This window comes from Sciurus carolinensis, chromosome 10 (assembly GCF_902686445.1).
Source record: "Sciurus carolinensis chromosome 10, mSciCar1.2, whole genome shotgun sequence".
NCBI classification, from domain to species: Eukaryota; Metazoa; Chordata; class Mammalia; order Rodentia; family Sciuridae; genus Sciurus; species Sciurus carolinensis.
The window spans coordinates 134,581,332-134,600,556 of NC_062222.1; the positions used below are offsets into that span (position 1 = coordinate 134,581,332).

A 19,225-nucleotide genomic window follows, 5' to 3' on the forward strand; every position below is an offset into this window, starting at 1 on the left:
GTTGTTTTGGCATCTATATGTAATTCCACCAGAAAACTTTTAATTTTGCACGTCTTTGAATTCTACGCATGGAATAACTGTGTGATTCCACATTTCTTTTGATTAATAGTACTTCTTATGAGAGTTTCCTGTGTGTGTTTACCTATGGCTATAGCTAATTTGTGCCTCTGGCTATAGTTCCGTACTATGACAACCCACACTCAGTCTATCCGTCCTTCTGGTGGGCATGTACGTGGGTTGTTTCCCACCTGTGGCTACTCTGAGCAACACTACCATGGATATGTAAGTAGATACATCCTAGGACCTGTGGGAAATCTTTTCAAGGGAATTTTCTAGCAGTAGGTCTGCGGACTAGATGATGTCAAACTGTTTCCCAAGATGGCGGCACAAATCAAACTCCCACCAGCAGAGTCTGCATGGTTCATACCTTTAACGCTCCGCCTAGGTGGGGACCATGTGTGAGCCCCCTCAAGCACTGCACACTGCTCCACCCTCTCATTTCACCTCACAACACCCTGAGAGGTCAGGGTCATCCTTCCCATTGTGCCGATGAGGAAATCAAGGTTCTGCTGACTTCAATCACTGGCAAATTGTGCTGGGATATGAGCCCTGTGGAACCCTCATCTAAGCTTTCCCTGCAGTGTCGCATGATGGCTCTGCATGGTCTGTGGGTTCATTGAGTAGAATAGGCACCTAAATATCTCGGAGACTGAACTTTTGAGGGAAACTTAGTGTTACAAACTCAGTCTTTGGTGCACATTAGAATCATCTAATCCCAATGGGATCCAGTGGGTGTGAAGATGTATCTTCCTGTGGTTTTAATTTGAAGTCCCTGTCATTGTTTGCTGACAATTCATATTTTCTATGGGGTCTGTTCACAACTTTTGCTCATTGCAGTTGTATTATTCATCTTTTATTGACATGTTAGAGTTATTTTTGTATTATGGATACATTTCCTTTGTATGTATTTTTATGTATTGCAACTATGTCGACTCAGTCTATGGCTTGTCTTCATTTTTATGGTGTCTTTAGAAGAACCAAAGACATTAATTTTGAAAATATCCAAATGAGCATTTTTTTCTTTCATAGTTATTTATTTTTGTGTCTTATCTGTTTGCCTAATTTCAAGGTACCTCTCTTGTCAGGTCTGTGTACTTTTAACACATTTCTGAAGTGATGTTACTGTGCATTAATGTTGGGGAAGCCTGGTGCTATGGTTATCATAGGCTTAGGGTCAGATTTGAGTTTGACTCTCAGGTTTAATATCTCCTGTGCCAGTCACTTTGTCTCTCTGAGCCTCAGTTTCCCTATCTGAAAAATGGGGTAAACAGAGGATCCATTCCCTATTTTCGTTAGAAGGCTCCAATGAGATAAAGCTCACTCAGTATTTAACAAAGTGCCCATCATGAAGGAAGTGCTTTACAAGAGCTCTCTCGTTTGTGTACTGGCTGGCTTCAAGCAACAGGATGGAACAGAAGGAAATAACATGGCTTGTTGTTCATTTCCAGTATATCAAGGCCTTTTACAATGAATCATGGGAAAGAAGGCATGGACATCGAATAGACCCGGATACTCTGACCCTGCTCTGGTCTGTGACTGTGTCCATATTCGCCATCGGTGGATTGGTGGGGACCCTAATGGCAAAGAAGATTGGAAAGTTTCTTGGGAGGTCAGTACAAGTCTATCTTTGGGGAATTCTCCATAATGATCAAAATACGTCGGGACCATGGTCAGGTCTCAGCAGACCACAGAATTCCACTCCGACAGTTCAACTGGGGAGATTTTAAGGGGTAAGAGGAGGAAAGCGGGTATGAGAGCCCAGGGAAACTGAAGCCCTGGGTGTCTGGACCGACAAGCGGGGCTGAGCTGTGGAGCTGTGGGTGGTAGCAGAGCCGTGGAGCCCAGGCGAGGGGGGACACAATGCCTTGACCTCTCTCCTCCCGCCTTGAGCCCTCCAGGAGGGCCAACTCCTGGGGTGCAGAGCTGGGAGGGAGGGGAGGATGGATCTGGATGTGGGCGCAGATGGAGAGTGGCTTTAGAGGTTGTGCCACATAAGCACATACGGGTCTGTTTTAAAGCAAACCAGCTGCTTCGATTGTCGTCCGTTGTATGTTTATTTAACCACTCTCTAGTTGATAAGCTTTCAGGCTATTTTAAATCATGTGCATTATAAATAAGGCTGCAGGGAGTATCCACAGCTCCTGTGGCCATTTCCCACCCAGGCCTCTCAGTCAGGTCCTCGCACTCCTTGCTTACTCTTGACTTGAGGCAACTCTCAGAGAAGGCTGGTTGTCAATAAGCTCCCCACTCCCTGCTTTCTCTGTGCCTCCGCCACTCCGCAGTCTCCTGGGAGCTAGTGAGGCCTGTGTGGAAGCAGCAGAGTCTCCTGCATGTTCAGGTCTGAACTTGAATCTTGTGTCTTCTACTAACTAGCTGGGGGCCTTGGCAAACTCATTTAATTGAACTTCAGTTTTCTCATCTGTAAAAAGGGAATGATAGTCCCCACTTGTGGGAATGCCGTTAAGTGCTAGGGAAAATGAGTGGAGAGAGAATGTCATTAGTAGTAGCTTAATAAATGGAAGCTGTTGTTATTTACCATTTTCTTCACGGTCACCTTGACATCATACGTGGTAGGTGCTCCACAAAGCTCCATACTGCGTTGGCTTGCATTGTGGAGGAGAATCCTCATCCCCAGAACATCTCCCCAGACCCAGGGATACTGAGATGGTGCTGAGAAGGGTCCTACCTTTCCTCCTCATTCTGCTTCACACCCATCCCATCCCGAGCAGGTCAGAGCAATGATGCTTCAGGGGAGGCTGGGTGGCTCATGAAGGTCTGTGGCACCCAGTGAGGTATAGGGGAGGGGCTGACATTTTACTTATCCCGTGTCCCCAAGGTCATTTCCAGAGCAGTAACTAATGGGAACTGGGTACCAGGGAAGTATAGCTGTTACCTAACGGTGAGAGAGCCCTTTTCTGAGGTCCTCCAATGCTCCAGGTACACAATACCCTCTCCTGTCTAATTTGCTTCACGCTGTGGGGATCTGTAGATGGGAATGGGGAGTAGTCAGAGAAGTGAGGGCATTTATACCAGCTTAGCTGGCTCACACGTGGCTGAGGTCATGCTGGGACTAAGCACAATGGCCTCAGCACCTGATATTTCCCCTATTGCAAGGAGCTCTTAACTAAAGTCCTGTTGGCAATATTGTTTTTTTTTTTTTTAGTTTTATTTTTGTCTTTTTGGTACTGGGGATTGAACCCAGGGGTGCTCAACCACTGAGCTATAGCCCCAGCCCTTTTTAAAAAATATTTTATTTAGATACAGAGTTTCTCTAAGTTGCTTAGGGTCTTGCTAAGTTGCTGAGGTTGGCTTTGAACTTGTGATCCTCCTGCCTCAGCCTCCCTATCTCTGGGAGGCGTGTGCCACCTTGCCCGTCTTGGCAATGGTATTGTAAAGTCCATGACGGCAGGGCAGTTGATAAGCACTTGGCTATCACCGAGACTGGCCCCAACGGCCAGGGGCCCTCAGGTGCTGTCACTAGCCTGGAGTTCTCTCACTAGCCTCTGGCCAAGCCAGACCCTGTTCACAGTCCTCCTGTCTATCCCAGTTCAATAGAATTGGCATCAGAATGCTGGGCCCAGCAAACCCCAGCTCTCCCATGTACCAGCCACTGTGTGACGTGGGACTCGGCTGCTTCATCTCTCAGTCAGTATTTTTCTTACGTGTGAAATGAGGTTTCTGAAGGTAGCCCTATGCCCTCAACAGCATGACGGCTGAAAAGCAACAGGAAAGCAAAAGAGAAAACATCTTGGAAAGCGTCTTCAGTTGCTAAGTGGTGAAGGGATCCTCACGTCAAGCCAGTGGGCCCAGGAGCAGGGAGGCTGCAGAGACGTCGGGTGGCGGGGGCTGGTGATCACGGCCCAAGAAGCCGTCAGTTTCCCTTTTCATCATTTTGGGAGTCAAGGTTGAATTGTGCTGAAGTTACAGCTTAAATTGTAACACTCTTGGAAGGAAAAGGAACAAAAATTGAAAACCGATGCTTCTCTTTGTTTACCTTCTGCTACGTAACAGTGCATAACACGCTACAGGTCATTTACTTCCTAAAACTCTGTTGCTGTCCCTGCTTTATACACGGTGGCCCTGAGACCCTGGAGACCAAGCAACTTTCCCATGTTGCAGAGAAGTTGAGTTGAGATTCAGATCCAGGTGTCTCTGACCACAGACCCGAGCTCTTCCTATTATATGATGCTATTTTAAACTCCTCCTTCCTTTCTTCACCCACCCCTCCCTGCTGGGGACGGAGCCCCAGGAGCTGCACCACTGAGCTGCATCCACAGCTCTTTTTATTTTGCTTCTAGACAGGGTCTCATTAAGTTGCTGAATCTGGCCTCAAACTTTCAATCCTCCTATCTCAGCCTCTGGAGTAGCTGGGATTACAGGTATGTGCCACCATGCCTGGCTTTAATCTCCTTGATCAGCCCTAGGTGGGCAAAAGCCCCAGCATATTGTTTTCTGATTCTGAAGAAAGGACTTGAAGGGCTCAAGGGGGAGGTTTTGGGCATCTTATCACTCTCGCGCTCCTTGGCAGTGGCTGACCGGGAGGCAGTGGAGGGCCACACCCTGCCTACGACAGGGGGCTGCTCAACAGGTCACATTCCCTCTGCTCAGATGGACTTTTCAGATGTTGAATGGCTACTTTTTCTTTTCTTCTAACTTTACAAATAAGGTCACTCTGCTTTGATCCTCACTAAAGATTGGAGACAGGAAGTGGCCCGTTTCCCCTGTCCATTTACTTCCTGATCACATTCTTAAAGTCCTTCTTGTCTCGTGGCCTGGAACAAGCTTTCCTAGGCACTGGCTAGGTGGACCTCATCACTCCTTCTCGATGCCTCGTTACTCCTTGCCTGTGGGATCGTCAGGGAGGAAGAGGATGCTGCACAGGTGGTGAGAGACTGGGGAAGCGGCACTGGCAGCCTGCGGTCTCCTGGAAGGTGCTCAACCATGCGGCTAGCTGAGAAGTTTGGTGGCCCTGGGGTCCTCAGGATTCTGATGGGCCTGGGGCTGGCAGCTGCAGGGCTGGGAGGCTCCTAGCTACATGCTGAACTCCTCTGGGATCCAGAGGGGACCGAGGACGAGGAAGTTCAAGGGGCCAGGAGCAATCTCTGGAGATGAGCCACAGCACATTGCCGGCACCTCAGAGATGAAGGTTCTTTGCCTCCTGGAGCCTCTGACTTGGAGAATTCTGAGCCATCAAGAATTCTGATGGAATCTCAGGCCCTTGTTCCCTGTTTGCATCCCTTTAGTGACAGAGCCCCGCTTCCCTCACAAGACAGGACAGTGACTGGGGGGTGGACGCTTGCTGGAGTTTGAGCCTCTGGTCCAGCTGTGGTGTGCAGGCTCCTGGGGCTGTATGTGAGGCACGTCAACTCTGGGCAGCACCTAGTCCACAGTGACAGGAAGGTACAGTCACAGCCATGCCACAGGACTGTTGTCAAGATGGAGATGGAAATATAAAGTGTTCGTCCCAACGACTGTCGAGCGTCACCACTAACATTTTGCTACCACCATCACCATCGTCCTCAGCTCTTCCCGAGATGCTGTCATTCCATCACTCAATGGAGCAGACGGTGAACACGTTCTTTAAATTGTATAAACATTGCCCTCCTTACATATATCACTGGATCTAGTTCTTCCCTCTGAGCAAAGCAGAGAAAGTATGTATATACCACAAGGAAACTCATACGGCTTAAAATCAGATCCTGGGTCAGATTCTCAGACAAGCCACATAACCACATTCATCTGTGCAAGAATGTGTGAGAGCATCTACCAGGCACGGGTGGCACTGTGCTCTAGCTAGCTTTTTTTTTTTTTTTTTTAATCACTGTGACCAAAACACTGACAAGAACAATTTAGAGGAGGAAAAGGTCATTTGGTGCTCATGTTTTCAGAGGTCTCAGTCCATAAACACTGACTCCATTGCTCTGGGTGCAAGATAAGGCAGCACATCATGGGGGGAGGGCCCAGCAGAGTAAAACTTCTCAGCTCATGCTGGGGTCAGGAAGGAGGGTGAGGAGAAGAGGGAAAAGAGCTACAGGGAAGATGCAACCTTCCAGGACGTGCCCCCAGTGACCTACCTCCTCCAGCCATGCCCCACCTGCCTACAGTTACCACTCAGCCAGTCCATTCAAACCAGGATGGAAGGATTAGGTTACAGCTCCAAAAATCCAATTATTTCACCTCTGACTATTCCTGTATTAACAGGAGTTCTGGGGGACACCTCACAGTCAAGTCATAATGTTCCACCCCTTGCCCCCAAAAGCTCATGTCTGTCTCACAATACAAAATGTATTTAGTCTGTTTCCAAGAGACCCATAGTCTTAACAGTTTTAACATTGCCCAAGTCCAAATTCTGAGGCCCAAGGCAAACTCTTGGCTGTGAGTCCCCTGTAAAAATCAAAAGCATGTTGTGTGTATCCAATGTATAGTACCATAGAATAAAAAGTACTATTTCAACAAACCTGGCTCAAAGCTGTCAGTAACATCCACGCCTATGATTGAGTGCTGTGTTGCTTTGACATTTCTTCCACCAGATTACTTAGATCATCAGTTTTAAATTCAGGCTTACACAAAGCTTCAGAATGTGGATGAAATGCAGCCAACTGCTTTGCCACAATATAACAGGAGTGGCCTCTAGCTCAACTTCCAGTCAAGTCCTCATTTCCCTCTGAAACTTCATGAGCACAGTCTGAATTTCTATCTGCATTCTAGTCTAACCTTCCACCAGATTTGCCCATTAAATTCTGCTTACAGCACTGTAAAATTACATAACCTGCATCTCCAAATTATTCAAAATCCCTCCTGCCAACCATTTCAAAATTCTTCTGAACCACATGGTCAGGTCAGACACAGCAACAATCCCACTTCTTGGTACCAATTTCCATTTTAGTTAGCTTTTTCGTTGCTGTAATGAAAATACCTGACAAGAACAACTTAAAGGAAGAAAGGTTTATTTGGGGCTAACAGTTTCAGAGGTTTCAGTCCATAGATGACCAACTCCATTGCTTTAGGCCCAAGATAAGGCCACACATCATGGGCCCAGTAGAGGAAAAACTTCTCAATTCATGGTGGGGTCATGAAGTGGGGGGAGGAGAGAGAGAGAGAGAGAGAGAGAGAGAGAGAGAGAGAGAGAGAGAGAGAGAGAGAGAAAGAGAAAGGGGGGAGGGAAGGATCACAAGGAAGATGTACCCTTCCAGCACATGCCCCTAGTAGCCCACCTCCTCCAGCCACACCCCACCTTCCTACAGTTACCACCTAGTCATTCAAACTAAGATGGATTGATTAGGTTATAGCTTTCATAATTCAATAGCTTACCTTTGAAAATTCCTGCATGAAGAGGAGCTTTGAACGACACCTCATATCCAAACCATAATGCACTCTTGGAACATGGCCTCTGTAATCAGGAGGGACACAGCTGTGGCCTAGGGGCTGAGGCTTGGGCAGAGGGTATAGACCCCAAGTGATTCATCGTGCAAGTCACTATGATCCTGTGCAGTGCTCTGAGTGGGTAGTAGAGAGACAGGAAAAGGCAGCTGGCATGGCTCTTGATTTTTAAATCCGTAAAGTACAGATAAGCAAATCCACCGTTGGGAGGATTTCCTGAGGAAGCAGCTATGGCGGGCACATGAGATCAAATTTACAGGGCATCTCATGTCATTCAAGAGCTTTTTGAAGGCCTGTGGCAGGAAGGTAAGTCAAGGTGGTTTAAGCCTGAAGGGGACTTAATTGGCTCAGATACCTGAAACATAATTTGGTTGAATCCAGTTTTTTTAGTGATACCATAAAATAATCAAATCTATGTCCTTCCTCCGTGTCTCAGCTCTTCCTCAGGTTGGCTCTTCCCTGGCACTCACTCCCATAGAGGTCACAGAGGCCCAGCACTGAGGAACTTCCCCTTCCAATAGTTACAATGATGGTCCCAGGCACGAATCTCCTTGGCCTGAGCTAAGATACATGTCTTCAGGGTTCTCTCAACCAGGGGACAACGCACACCATGGGGGGACATTTGACAATGTCTGGAGACATTTTGGTTGCCATAGCTGGGTGCTGCTGGCCTCTCGGAGAGACTAGGGAAGCTGTGAAACACCTTGCAATGCTCAGGAAGCCCCACAACACAGAATCCCCCAGACTCAGAAGTTAATAGTGCCGAGGTTCAGAAATCCCCCCAACGAACCTGCTCATGCACCAGATGAAGCACTTTAAATGAAGAATTCCCAGAGTGCTTTGAAAATGACTGCTGAGCCCTGTACCATGCACCCACCCCTGGAATAGGGACATGAGCACCACCAGCCCCGACACCGAGTTGGGCGGGAAGTTTTGGTGGGAATCCATGAGACTCCTCCTAGAAGGATGGATATTGATTAAATGCCAACTAAAGGCCTCCTATGCAGTATTTCAGGAAAATAGCAGGTTTTCAAAAATACTGCTCCCTCCTCATCTTACTCTACTTCAATCTTCTCAAATGCATTTTTATTTTATTGTAGTAGAAAATAACTTTAGCTCCTCTTTTAGCTGGAGGAGTCTGCAAAGCACGTGCTCCAGCTGCCTTAACAGGACATCGCATGGGGTGGACTCAACCACCAATTGTGTCCTCTCACAGTTCTGGGGGCTGGGAGTCTAAGGGGAAGTGGTCAGCAGGAGTCATTTCTCCTAAGGCCTCTCTCCTTGGGGTGCAGATGGTTGCTTTTTAAAAATTTGTTCTAATTAGCTACACCTGACAGTAGAATGCATTTTGACATGTCATACATATATGGAGTATAATTTCTCATTCTTCTGGTTGTATGTGATAGAGTTACACAGGTCATGTAATCATATACGAACACAGGGTCATCATGTCCAATTCATTCTACTATCGTTCTACCCCCATGACCCCTCCCCTCCCTTAACTCCCCTCTGTCTAGTACAAAATTCTTCTATTCTCCCCCGCCCCCTTATTGTGAATTAGCATTGGCGTATCAGAGAAAACATTTGGCCTTTGGTTCTTTAGGATTGGTTTATTTCACTTAGCATAATATTCTCCAGTTCCATCCATTTACTAGCAAATGGCATAATTTCATTTTTCTTTAAGGCTGAGTAATATTCCATTGGGTATATATAAATACCACAGTTTCTTTATCCATTCATCTGTTAAAGGGCATCTAGGTTGGTTCCACAGTTTAGCTATTGTGGATTGAGCTGCTATAAACATTGATGTGGCTGTGTCACTGTAATTTGCTGATTTTAGGTCCTTTAAGTATAAACCTAGTAGTAGAATGATTGGGTAAAATGGTGGTTCCATTCCAAGTTTTCTTAGGAATCTCCATACTGCTTTCCAGAGCGGTTTCACCAATTTGCAGTCCCACTAGCAATGTGTGAGTGTGCCTTTCCTCCCACATCCTCGCCAACGCTTGTTTTTGCTTGTATTCTTAACAATTGCCATTCTAATTGGAATGAGATAGAATCTCAGTGTAGTTTTGATTTGTATTACTCTAATTGCTAGAGGTGTTGAACATTTTTTCATTATTTGTTGACTAATTGTATTTCTTCTGTAAAGTGTCTGCTCACATCCTTAGCCCATTTATTGATTGGGTTATTTGGTTTTTTGGTGTTAAGTTTTTTGAGCTCTTTGTATATCCTGGAGATGAATGCTCTATCTGAAGTGCATGTGGTAAAGAATTTTTCCCAATCTGTAGGCTCTCTCTTCACACTACTGATTGTTTCCTTTGCCTAGCAGAAGCTTTTTAGTTTGAATCCATCCCATTTATTGATTCTTAATTTTACTTCTTGTGCTTTAGGAGTCTTGGTAAGGATGTTAGTTCCTAAGCTGACATGGTGGAGAGTTGGGCCTACTTTTTCTTCTATTAGGTGCAGGGTATCTGTTATAGCACATAAGTCTTTGATCCACTTTGAGCTGATTTTTGTGCAGGGTGAGAGATTGGGATTTAATTCCATTTTGCTAATATGGATTTCTAGTTTTCCCAGTACCATTTGTTGAAGAGGCTATTTTTTCTCCAATGCATGTTTTTGGCACCTTTGCCTAGTATGAGATAACTATATTTATGTGGGTTTGTCTCTGTGTCTTCTATTCTGTACTACTGGTCTACATATCTATTTTGGTCCAATACGATGCTGTTTTTGTTACTATTGCTCTGCAGTATAATTTAAGATCTGGTATTGTGATGCCTCCTGCTTCATTTTTCTTGCTAAGGATTGATTTGGCTATTCTGGATCTCTTATTTTTCCAAATGAATTTCATGATTGCTTTTTCTAGTTCTATAAAGAATGTCATTGGAATTTTCATAGGAATTTCATTCTATTTGTATAGTGCTTTTGGTAGTGTGGCCATTTTGACAAAGTTAATTCTGCCTATCCAAGAACAACGAGATCTTTCCATATTCTAAGGTCTTTTTAAATTTCTTTCTTTAGTGTTCTGTAGTTTTCATTGTAGAGGTCTTTCACCTCTTTTGTTAGATTGATTCCCAAGTATGTATGTATGTATGTATGTATGTATGTATGTATGTGTATATATATATATATATTTTTTTTTTATTCTATTGTGAGTGGGGAATTTTCCTAATTTCTCTTTCAGTGAATTCATCATTGATGTATAGGAATGCATCTGATTTATGGGTGTGAATTTTATATCCTGCTACTTTGCTGAATTCATTTATGAGTTCTAGAAGTTTTCTGGTGAAATTTTTTGGAGATTCTAAATATGGAATCATGTCATTGGCAAATAGTGATAGTTTGAGTTTTTCTTTTCCTATTTGTATTCCTTTAATTTCTTTAATCTGTCTGATTGCTCTTGCTAGAGTTTCAAGGACTATGCTGAATGGAAGTGGTAAAAGAGGGCATCCTTGTCTTGTTCCAGTTTTTAGGGGAATGCTTTCCATTTTTCTCCATTTAGAATGATGATAGCCTTTACAATGTTGAGGTACATTCCTACTATCCCTAGTTTTTCTAGTGTTTTGAACATGAAGAGGTGCTGTATTTTGTCAAATGCTCTTTCATTTCTTATGAAATGACCATATTATTCTTGGTTTTTTAAATTTATTTTTATTGTAAACAAATGGGATACATGTTGTTTCTGTTTGTACGTGGAGTAGAGGCGTACCATTTGTGTAATCATACATCTACATAGGGTAATGGTGTTTGATTCATTCTGTTATTTTTTCCTTCCCCCCATCCCCCCCACCCCTCATTATGTGTCATCATCGGCTTATCAGCAAGATCATTCATCCTTTGATTTTTTGAAATTGGCTTATCTCACTTAGCATATTCTCCAATTTCATCCATTTGCCTGCAAATGCCATAATTTTATTATTCTTTTTTTTTAATTGTAAACAAATGGGATACATGTTGTTTCTCTGTTTGTACATGGAGTAAAGGCATACCATTTGTGTAATCATAAATTTACATAGGGTAATGTTGTTTGATTCATTCTGTTATTTTTTCCCTTCCCCCCACCCCTCCCACCCCTCTTTTCCCTCTATACAGTCCTTCCTTCCTCCATTCTTGCCCCCCTCCCTAACCCTAACTAACCCTAACACTAACCCCTCCCATCCCCCATTATGTGTCATCATCCGCTTATCAGTGAGATCATTCGTCTTTTGGATTTTTGAGATTGGCTTATCTCACTTAACATGATATTCTCCAATTTCATCCATTTGCCTGCAAATGCCATAATTTTATTATTCTTTATAGCTGAGTAATATTCCATTGTATATATATATACCACAGTTTCTTTATCCATTCATCAATTGAAGGACATCTAGGTTGGTTCCACAATCTGGCTATTGTGAATTGAGTAGCTATGAACATTGATATGGCTGTATCTCTGTAGTATGCTGATTTTAAGTCCTTTGGGTATAGGCCAAGGAGTGGGATAGCTAGGTCAAATGGTGGTTCCATTCCAGGCTTTCTGAGGAATCTCCACACTGCTTTCCAGAGTGGCTGCACTAATTTGCAACCCCACCAGCAATGTATGAGTGTACCTTTCTCCCCACATCCTCGCCAAAACCTATTGTTGCTTGTATTCTTGATAATCACCATTCTAATTGGGGTGAGATGGAATCTTAGGGTAGTTTAGATTTGCATTTCTCTTATTACTAGAGATGTTGAACATTTTTTCATGTATCTGTTGATTGCTTGTAGATCTTCTTCTGTGAAGTGTCTGTTCATTTCCTTAGCCCATTTGTTGATTGGATTATTTGCATTCTTGGTGTAGAGTTTTTTGAGTTCTTTATATATTATGGAAATTAGTGCTCTATCTAAAGTATCAGTGGCAAAGATTTTCTCCCACTCTGTAGGTTCTCTCTTCACCTTGCCGATAGTTTCCTTTGCTGAGAGAAAGCTATTTAGTTTGAATCTATCCAAGTTATTGATTCTTGCTTTTATTTCTTGTGCTATGGGAGTCCTGTTAAGGAAGTCTGATCCTAAGCCGACATGTTGAAGATTTGGACCTACTTTTTCTTCTAGAAGATGAAGGGTCTCTGGTCTGATTCCAAGGTCCTTGATTCATTTTGAGTTGATTTTTGTGCAGGGTGAGAGATAGGGGTTTAGTTTCATTCTGTTACATATGGATTTCCAGTTTTCCCAGCACCATTTGTTGAAGAGGTTATCTTTTCTCCATTGCATATTTTTGGCACCTTTGTCTAGTAGGAGAAAATTGTATTTATTTGGGTGTGTGTCCGTGTCCTCTATTCTGTACCATTGATCTACCTGTCTATTTTGGTACCAATACCATACCATTTTTGTTACTATTGCTTTGTAGTATAGTTGAAGTTCTGCTATTGCAATACCCCCCGTTTCACTCTTCCTGCTAAGGATTGCTTCAGCTATTCTGGGTTTCTTATTCTTCCAGATGAATTTCATGATTGCTTGCTCTATTTCTGTAAGGCGCATCATTGGGATTTTAATTGGAATTGCATTGAATCTGTATAGCACTTTTGGTAGTATGGCCATTTTGACAATATTAATTCTGCCTATCCAAGAACACGGGAGATCTTTCTGTCTTCTAAGGTCTTCCTCAATTTCTTTCTTCAATGTTTTGTAGTTTTCATTGTAGAGATCTTTTACCTCTTTGGTTAGAATGATTCCCAAGTTTTTTTTTTTTTTTTTTTTTTTTTTGAGGCTATTGCAAATGGAGTTGTTTTCCTCATTTCCCTTTCAGATGTTTCCTCTCTTGTGTATAAAAATGCTTTAGATTTATGCATGTTGATTTTATAGCCTGCTATTTTGCTGAATTCATTGATGAGGTCTAGAAGTTTTCTGGAGGAGTTTTTTGGATCCTCTAAATATAGAATCATGTCATCAGCAAATAGTGACAGCTTAAGTTCCTCTTTTCCTATTCATATCCCTTTAATTTCTTTAGTCTGTCTAATTGCTCTGGCTAGAGTTTTGAGGACAATGTTGAATAGAAGTGGTGAAAGAGGACATCCCTGTCTTGTTCCCATTTTTAAAGGAAACGGTTTCAGTTTTTCTCCATTAAGAATGATGTTGGCCATGGGCTTAGCATAAATAGCCTTTACAATGTTCAGGTATGTTTCTACTATCCTTATTTTTTCTAGTGTTTTGAGCATGAAGGGGTGTTGTATTTCGTCAGATGCTTTTTCTGCGACAATTGAAATAACCATATGATTCTTATCCTTAAGTCTATTGACATGATGGATTACGTTTATTGACTTTTGGATGTTAAACCATCCTTGCATTCCAGGGATGAACCCCACTTGATTGTGGTGCACAATTTTCTTAATATGTTTTTGGATATGGTTTGCCAGTATTTTGTTAAGGATCTTTGCATCTATATTCATCAAGGATATTGATCTAGCTTTATAGAATGAGTTCAGTAGGGTACTCTCCTTTTCTATTTCCTGGAATACTTTGAGAAGTATTGGAATGAGTTCTTCTTTGAAGGTCTTGTAGAACTCGGCTGAGAATCCATCTGGTCCTGGGCTTTTCTTGGATGGTAGGTTTTTAATGGCTTCTTCTATTTCGTTGCTTGATATTGATCTGTTTAAATTGTGTATGTCCTCCTGATTCAGCTTGGGGGGATCATATGTCTCTAGAAATTTGTCAATGTCTTTGGTAGTTTCTATTTTGTTGGAATACAAATTTTCAAAGTAGCCTCTCATTATGTTCTGTATTTCAGTGGTGTCTGTCATGATATTTCCTTTTTCATCATGAATTTTAGAAATTTGAGTTTTCTCTCTCCTTCTCTTTGTTAGTGTGGCTAAGGGTTTGTCTATTTTGTTTACTTTCTCAAAGAACCAACTTTTGTTTTGTCAATTTTTTGAATTGTTTCTTTTGTTTCAATTTCATTGATTTCAGTTCTGATTTTAATTATTTCCTGTCTTCTACTTCTTTTGCTGTTATTCTGTTCTTCTTTTTCTAGGGTTTTGAGCTGTAATGTTAGGTCATTTAGTTGTTGACTTTTCATTCTTTTCTTGAATGCGCTCCATGCAATGAATTTTCCTCTTAGTACCGCTTTCATAGTGTCCCAGAGATTTTGATATGTTGTATCATCATTCTCATTGACCTCTAAGAATTTTTTTATCTCCTCCCTGATGTTTTCTGTTATCCATGTTTCATTCAATAGCATATAATTTAGTCTCCAGGTGTTGGAATAATTTCTTTTTTTATTTTGTCATTGATTTCTACTCTCAGTCCATTATGATCTGATAGAACACAAGGCAGTTTCTCTATTTTTTTGCATTTCCTAAGGGCTGCTTTGTGGCATAACATATGGTCTATTTTTGAGAAGGTTCCATGTGCTGCTGAGAAGAAAGTGAATTTGCTCGTTGATGGATGGAATATTCTATATATATCTATTAAGTCTAGGTTATTGATTGTGTTACTGAGTTCTATGGTTTCTTTGTTTGGTTTTTGTTTGGAAGATCTATATAGGGGTGACAGTGGTGTGTTAAAGTCACCCAGAATTATTGTGTTGTGATCTATTTGATTCATGAAATTGAGAAGGATTTGTTTGATGTACAGGGATGCACCGTTGTTTGGGGCATAAATATTTACTATCATCATGTCTTCCTGATTTATGGTTCCCTTAAGCAGTTTGAAATGTCCTTCTTTATCCCTTCTGACTAACTTTGGCTTGAAGTCCACTTTATCTGATATAAGGATGGAAACCCCTGCTTTTTTACTTTTTTACCATGTGCATGGTAGGTTTTTTCCCATCCTTTCACCTTTAGTCTGTGGATGTCTTTTTCTATGAGATGAGTCTCTTGCAGGCAGCATATTGTTGGGTCTTTCTTTTTAATCCATTCTGCCAGTGTATGTCTTTTGATTGATGAGTTTAGGCCATTAACGTTCAGGGTTATTATTGAGATATGATTTGTATTCCCAGTCATTTGGGCTTATTTTTGGTTTTTAACTTGGCTTGGATTCTTCTTTGAGTGGGTTTTTCTCTAAGGTAGTTCCTTCCTTTGCTGACCTACATTGTTGTTTTTCATTTCCTCCTCATGGAATATTTTGTTGAGAACATTCTGTAGTGCAGGCTTTCTATTTGTAAATTCTTTTAACTTTTGTTGATCATGGAAAGATTTTATTTCATCTTCAAATCTGAAAGTTAGTTTTGCTGGGTATAGGATTCTTGGTTGGCAACCATGTTCTTTCAGAGCTTGACATATGTTGTTCCAGGTCCTTCTAGCTTTTAGAGTCTGGGTTGAGAAGTCTGCTGCTATCCGTATTGGTTTTCCCCTATATGTAATCTGACATTTTTCTCTCACGGCCTTCAAAATCCTATTTTTATTTTGAATGTTAGGTATTTTCATTATAATGTGCCTTGGTGTGGATCTGTTGTGATTTTGTGCATTTGGTTGATTGGGGTGCACTATCTTTTTAATACTTTTTTGAATGAGATTTGCCAGAATTTTATTGAGAATTTTTGTGCCTATGTTCATCAGGGATAATGGTCTGAAGTTTTCTCTCCTTGATGCGTCTTCATTTGGTTTTGGTATCAGAGTGATACTGGCTTCATAGAATAAGTTTGGAAGGGTTCCCTCCTTTTCTATTTCATGGAATAGTTTGAGAAGTATTGATGTTAATTCTTCTTTGAAAATCTCATAGAACTTGGCTGAGAATCTTTCTGATCCTGGTTTTTTTTTTCTTGGTAGGCTTTTGATAGCGTCTTCTATTTTATTGCTTGAAATTGATCTGTTCAAATTCTGTTTGTTCTCCTGATTTAGTTTGGGTAGAGCATATATCACTAGAAATTTGTCAATGTATTCAAGATTTTCTATTTTATTGGAGCATAAATTTTCAAAATAGTTTCTAATTATCTTCTTTACTTCAGTAATGTCCATCATGATATTTCCTTTTTCATCACAAATTTTAGTACTTTGAGTTTTCTCTCTCTTTCCATTTGTTAGTGTGGCAAGGGTTTAACAATTTTATTTATTTTTTTGAAGAACCAACTTCTTGCTTTGTCAATTTTTTGAATTGTTTCTTTTGTTTCAATCTCATTGATTTCAGTTCTGATTTTAATTATTTCCCGTCTTCTGTTTCTTGTGTTGATTTGTTCTTCTTTTTTCTAGGGCTTTGAGATATAACGTTAGGTCATTTATCTGTTGACTTTTTGTTCTTTTAAGGAATAAGCTCAATGCAGTGAACTTTCCTCTTAGCACTGCCTTCAGAGTGTCCTGGAGATTTTGATACGTTATATCAGTGTTCTCACTTGCCTCTAAGTATTTATTTTATTTCATCTCTGATTTCTTTTGCTATCCATACATCATCCAATAGTATATTATTTAGTCTCCAGGTGTTAGAGTAGCTTCTACTTTTTATTCTATTGTTAATTTCTAATTTCATTCCATTTTGATCTGATAGAATGCAGGGTATTATAGCTATTTTTTTTGTATTTGCTGAGTTGCTTTGTGGTATAAGATATGGTCTATTTTAGAGAAGGATCCATGTACTGCTGAGAAGAAAGTTTTTGTTCATTGATGGATGAAATATTCTATGTATATCTGTTAAGTCTAAATTATTGATTTTATTATTTAATTCTATAGTTTCTTTCTTTAGTTTTTATTTGGAAGATCTATTCAGTGGTGAAAGAGGTGTGTTAAAGTCACTCAGTATTATTGTGTTGTGGTCTGTTTGATTCTTGAAGTTGAGAAGGGTCTGTTTGATAACATTGATGCTCCATTGTGGGGCAGAAATAGTTATGGTTTTTATGTCTCATTGATGTATAATTCCCTTAAGCAGTATGAAATGGCCTTCTTTGTCCCTCTTGATTAACTTTGGCTTGAAGGCCACTTTATCTGATAGGAGGATGGAAACCCCTGCTTTTTACACAGTCCATGTGAGTGATATTTTTTTTTCCATCCTTTCACCTTCAGTGTGTGGATGTCTTTGCCTATGAGGTGAGTCTCTTGGAAACAGCATATTGTTGGGTCTTGTTTTTTAATCCAATCTGCCAATGTGTGTCTTTTGATTGATGAATTTAGGCCATTAATTTTCTAGGTTATTATTGAGATGTGATTTGTGTTCTGGGACATTTTGATTTATTTCTAGTTTTAATTTGAACTAGTTTCTCTTTGGCCGACTATTCCTTTAGTGTAGTTCCTTCCTTCACTGGCTTTCACATTTTTTTTTCATTTCATCTTCATGAAATAATTTGTTGAGAATATTCTGAAGTGCAGGCTCTCTGATTGTGCATTCTTTTTATTTTTTTTATCATGAAAGTTTTTATTTCATTTTCAAATCTGAAACTTAATTTTGCTGGATTTAGGATTCATGGTTGGCATCCATTTTCTTCAGAGCTTGGTATATATTATTCCAGGACCTCCTGACTTTGAGAATCTGGGTGGAGAAATCGACTGAGATCTCTATTGGTTTTCCCCTATATGTAATCTGATTCTTCCTCACAGTCTTTAAAATTCTATCCTCATTCTTTATGCTAGGCATTTTCATTATAAACTTTCTTGATGTGGATCTGTTGTAATTTTGCACATTTGTGTTTCCTGTAAGCCTCTTGTATTTTATTTTCCATTTCATTCTTTAGATTTGGGGAATTTTCTGAGATCATTTCATTGAAAAGTTTGTGCATTCCTTTGGTTTGCTCTGTGCCTTCATCTATCCTGATGAATCTTAAAGTTTGATCTTTTCATGTTATCTCATAATTCTTGGAAGTTCTGTTCATGATTTCTTAGCATCTTCTCTCTTTGGTCAACTCTATTTTCAAGATTATATATTTTGTCTTCATTGCCTGAGGGTCTGTCTTCCATGTGGTCTAGTCTGTTGGTGATGCTTTCTATTGAGTTTTTAATTTGATTTATTGCTTCCTTCATTTCAAGAATTTTTGTTTGTTTGTTTTCAGAATCTCTCTTATTGAAGTCATCTTTTGCTACCTGTATTTGCTCTCTGACATCATCCTTTACTTCACACATCAGTTTATCTATGTACATTCTAAACTCCTTCTCTGACATTTCTTCTACTGTGGTGTCGATGGTTCTGTTATTGGAGTATCTTGGTTTGCTTGGGGCAACTTTTTCCCTTGTTTTTCCATGTTGTTTGTGTGTCTATCCATGTAACAGTATGGATCTGAGGCAGTAGAATTTCTACCCTGTGAACTTATAGTGTTCCTGAAGGTTTCTAGCACCTCACTATTTAGGAGGAGACAAATAATAACAACCAATGCAAACAATTTACAGCATTGAACCAAATAGTTCCTACTGTGACATCTACAATGTTAATTATCACAATAAAATAAATAATATGATCAGTTATTTCCTATTAAGAAAAACAGCAAGTTTCCAATAGGGTTTACATTTTCAAATGGTGGACAGGGAGAGAACAGAAGTGATATAGGATGTGATGATTATGAGGGAGGAAGAGAGAAGATATAAGTTAAAAAATTAAGGGAAGAGTGAAAGAGAACACAGAGATTGGCTGTTAACAGAAGAGAGAATCAAGGGAAACAGGTAGGAGAAAAAATATATATAAAGAAAATCTTTTAAATTAAAAATTAAAAGATTACAAAACAAAACTAAAATATACTAATCAAACATCCAAGTTCACAAAAAACTAATCCATGTAAAATAAATGGCTTCAAAAATGCTAGAGATGAGGACTGGGGAGATAGCTCAGTCGGTAGAGTGCTTGCCTTGCAAGCACAAGGCCCTGGGTTCAATCCCCAGCACCACAAAAAAAAAAAAAAAAAAAAAAAAAAAATGCT

The 19,225-nt window shown here is 40.6% G+C and overlaps 1 protein-coding gene across 2 annotated transcripts in view; it reads left to right on the plus strand.

Annotated features, from left to right (window-relative positions):
- The window catches only part of Slc2a9 (solute carrier family 2 member 9), a 163,199-nt gene that overhangs the window by 21,789 nt on the left and 122,185 nt on the right, over positions 1-19,225 (plus strand). For both annotated transcript variants that reach the window (XM_047567065.1, XM_047567064.1), the window contains one exon: positions 1,509-1,669. In XM_047567065.1, coding sequence (XP_047423021.1) covers positions 1,509-1,669 — 161 coding nt within the window. The remainder of the gene's footprint in view (positions 1-1,508; positions 1,670-19,225) is intronic.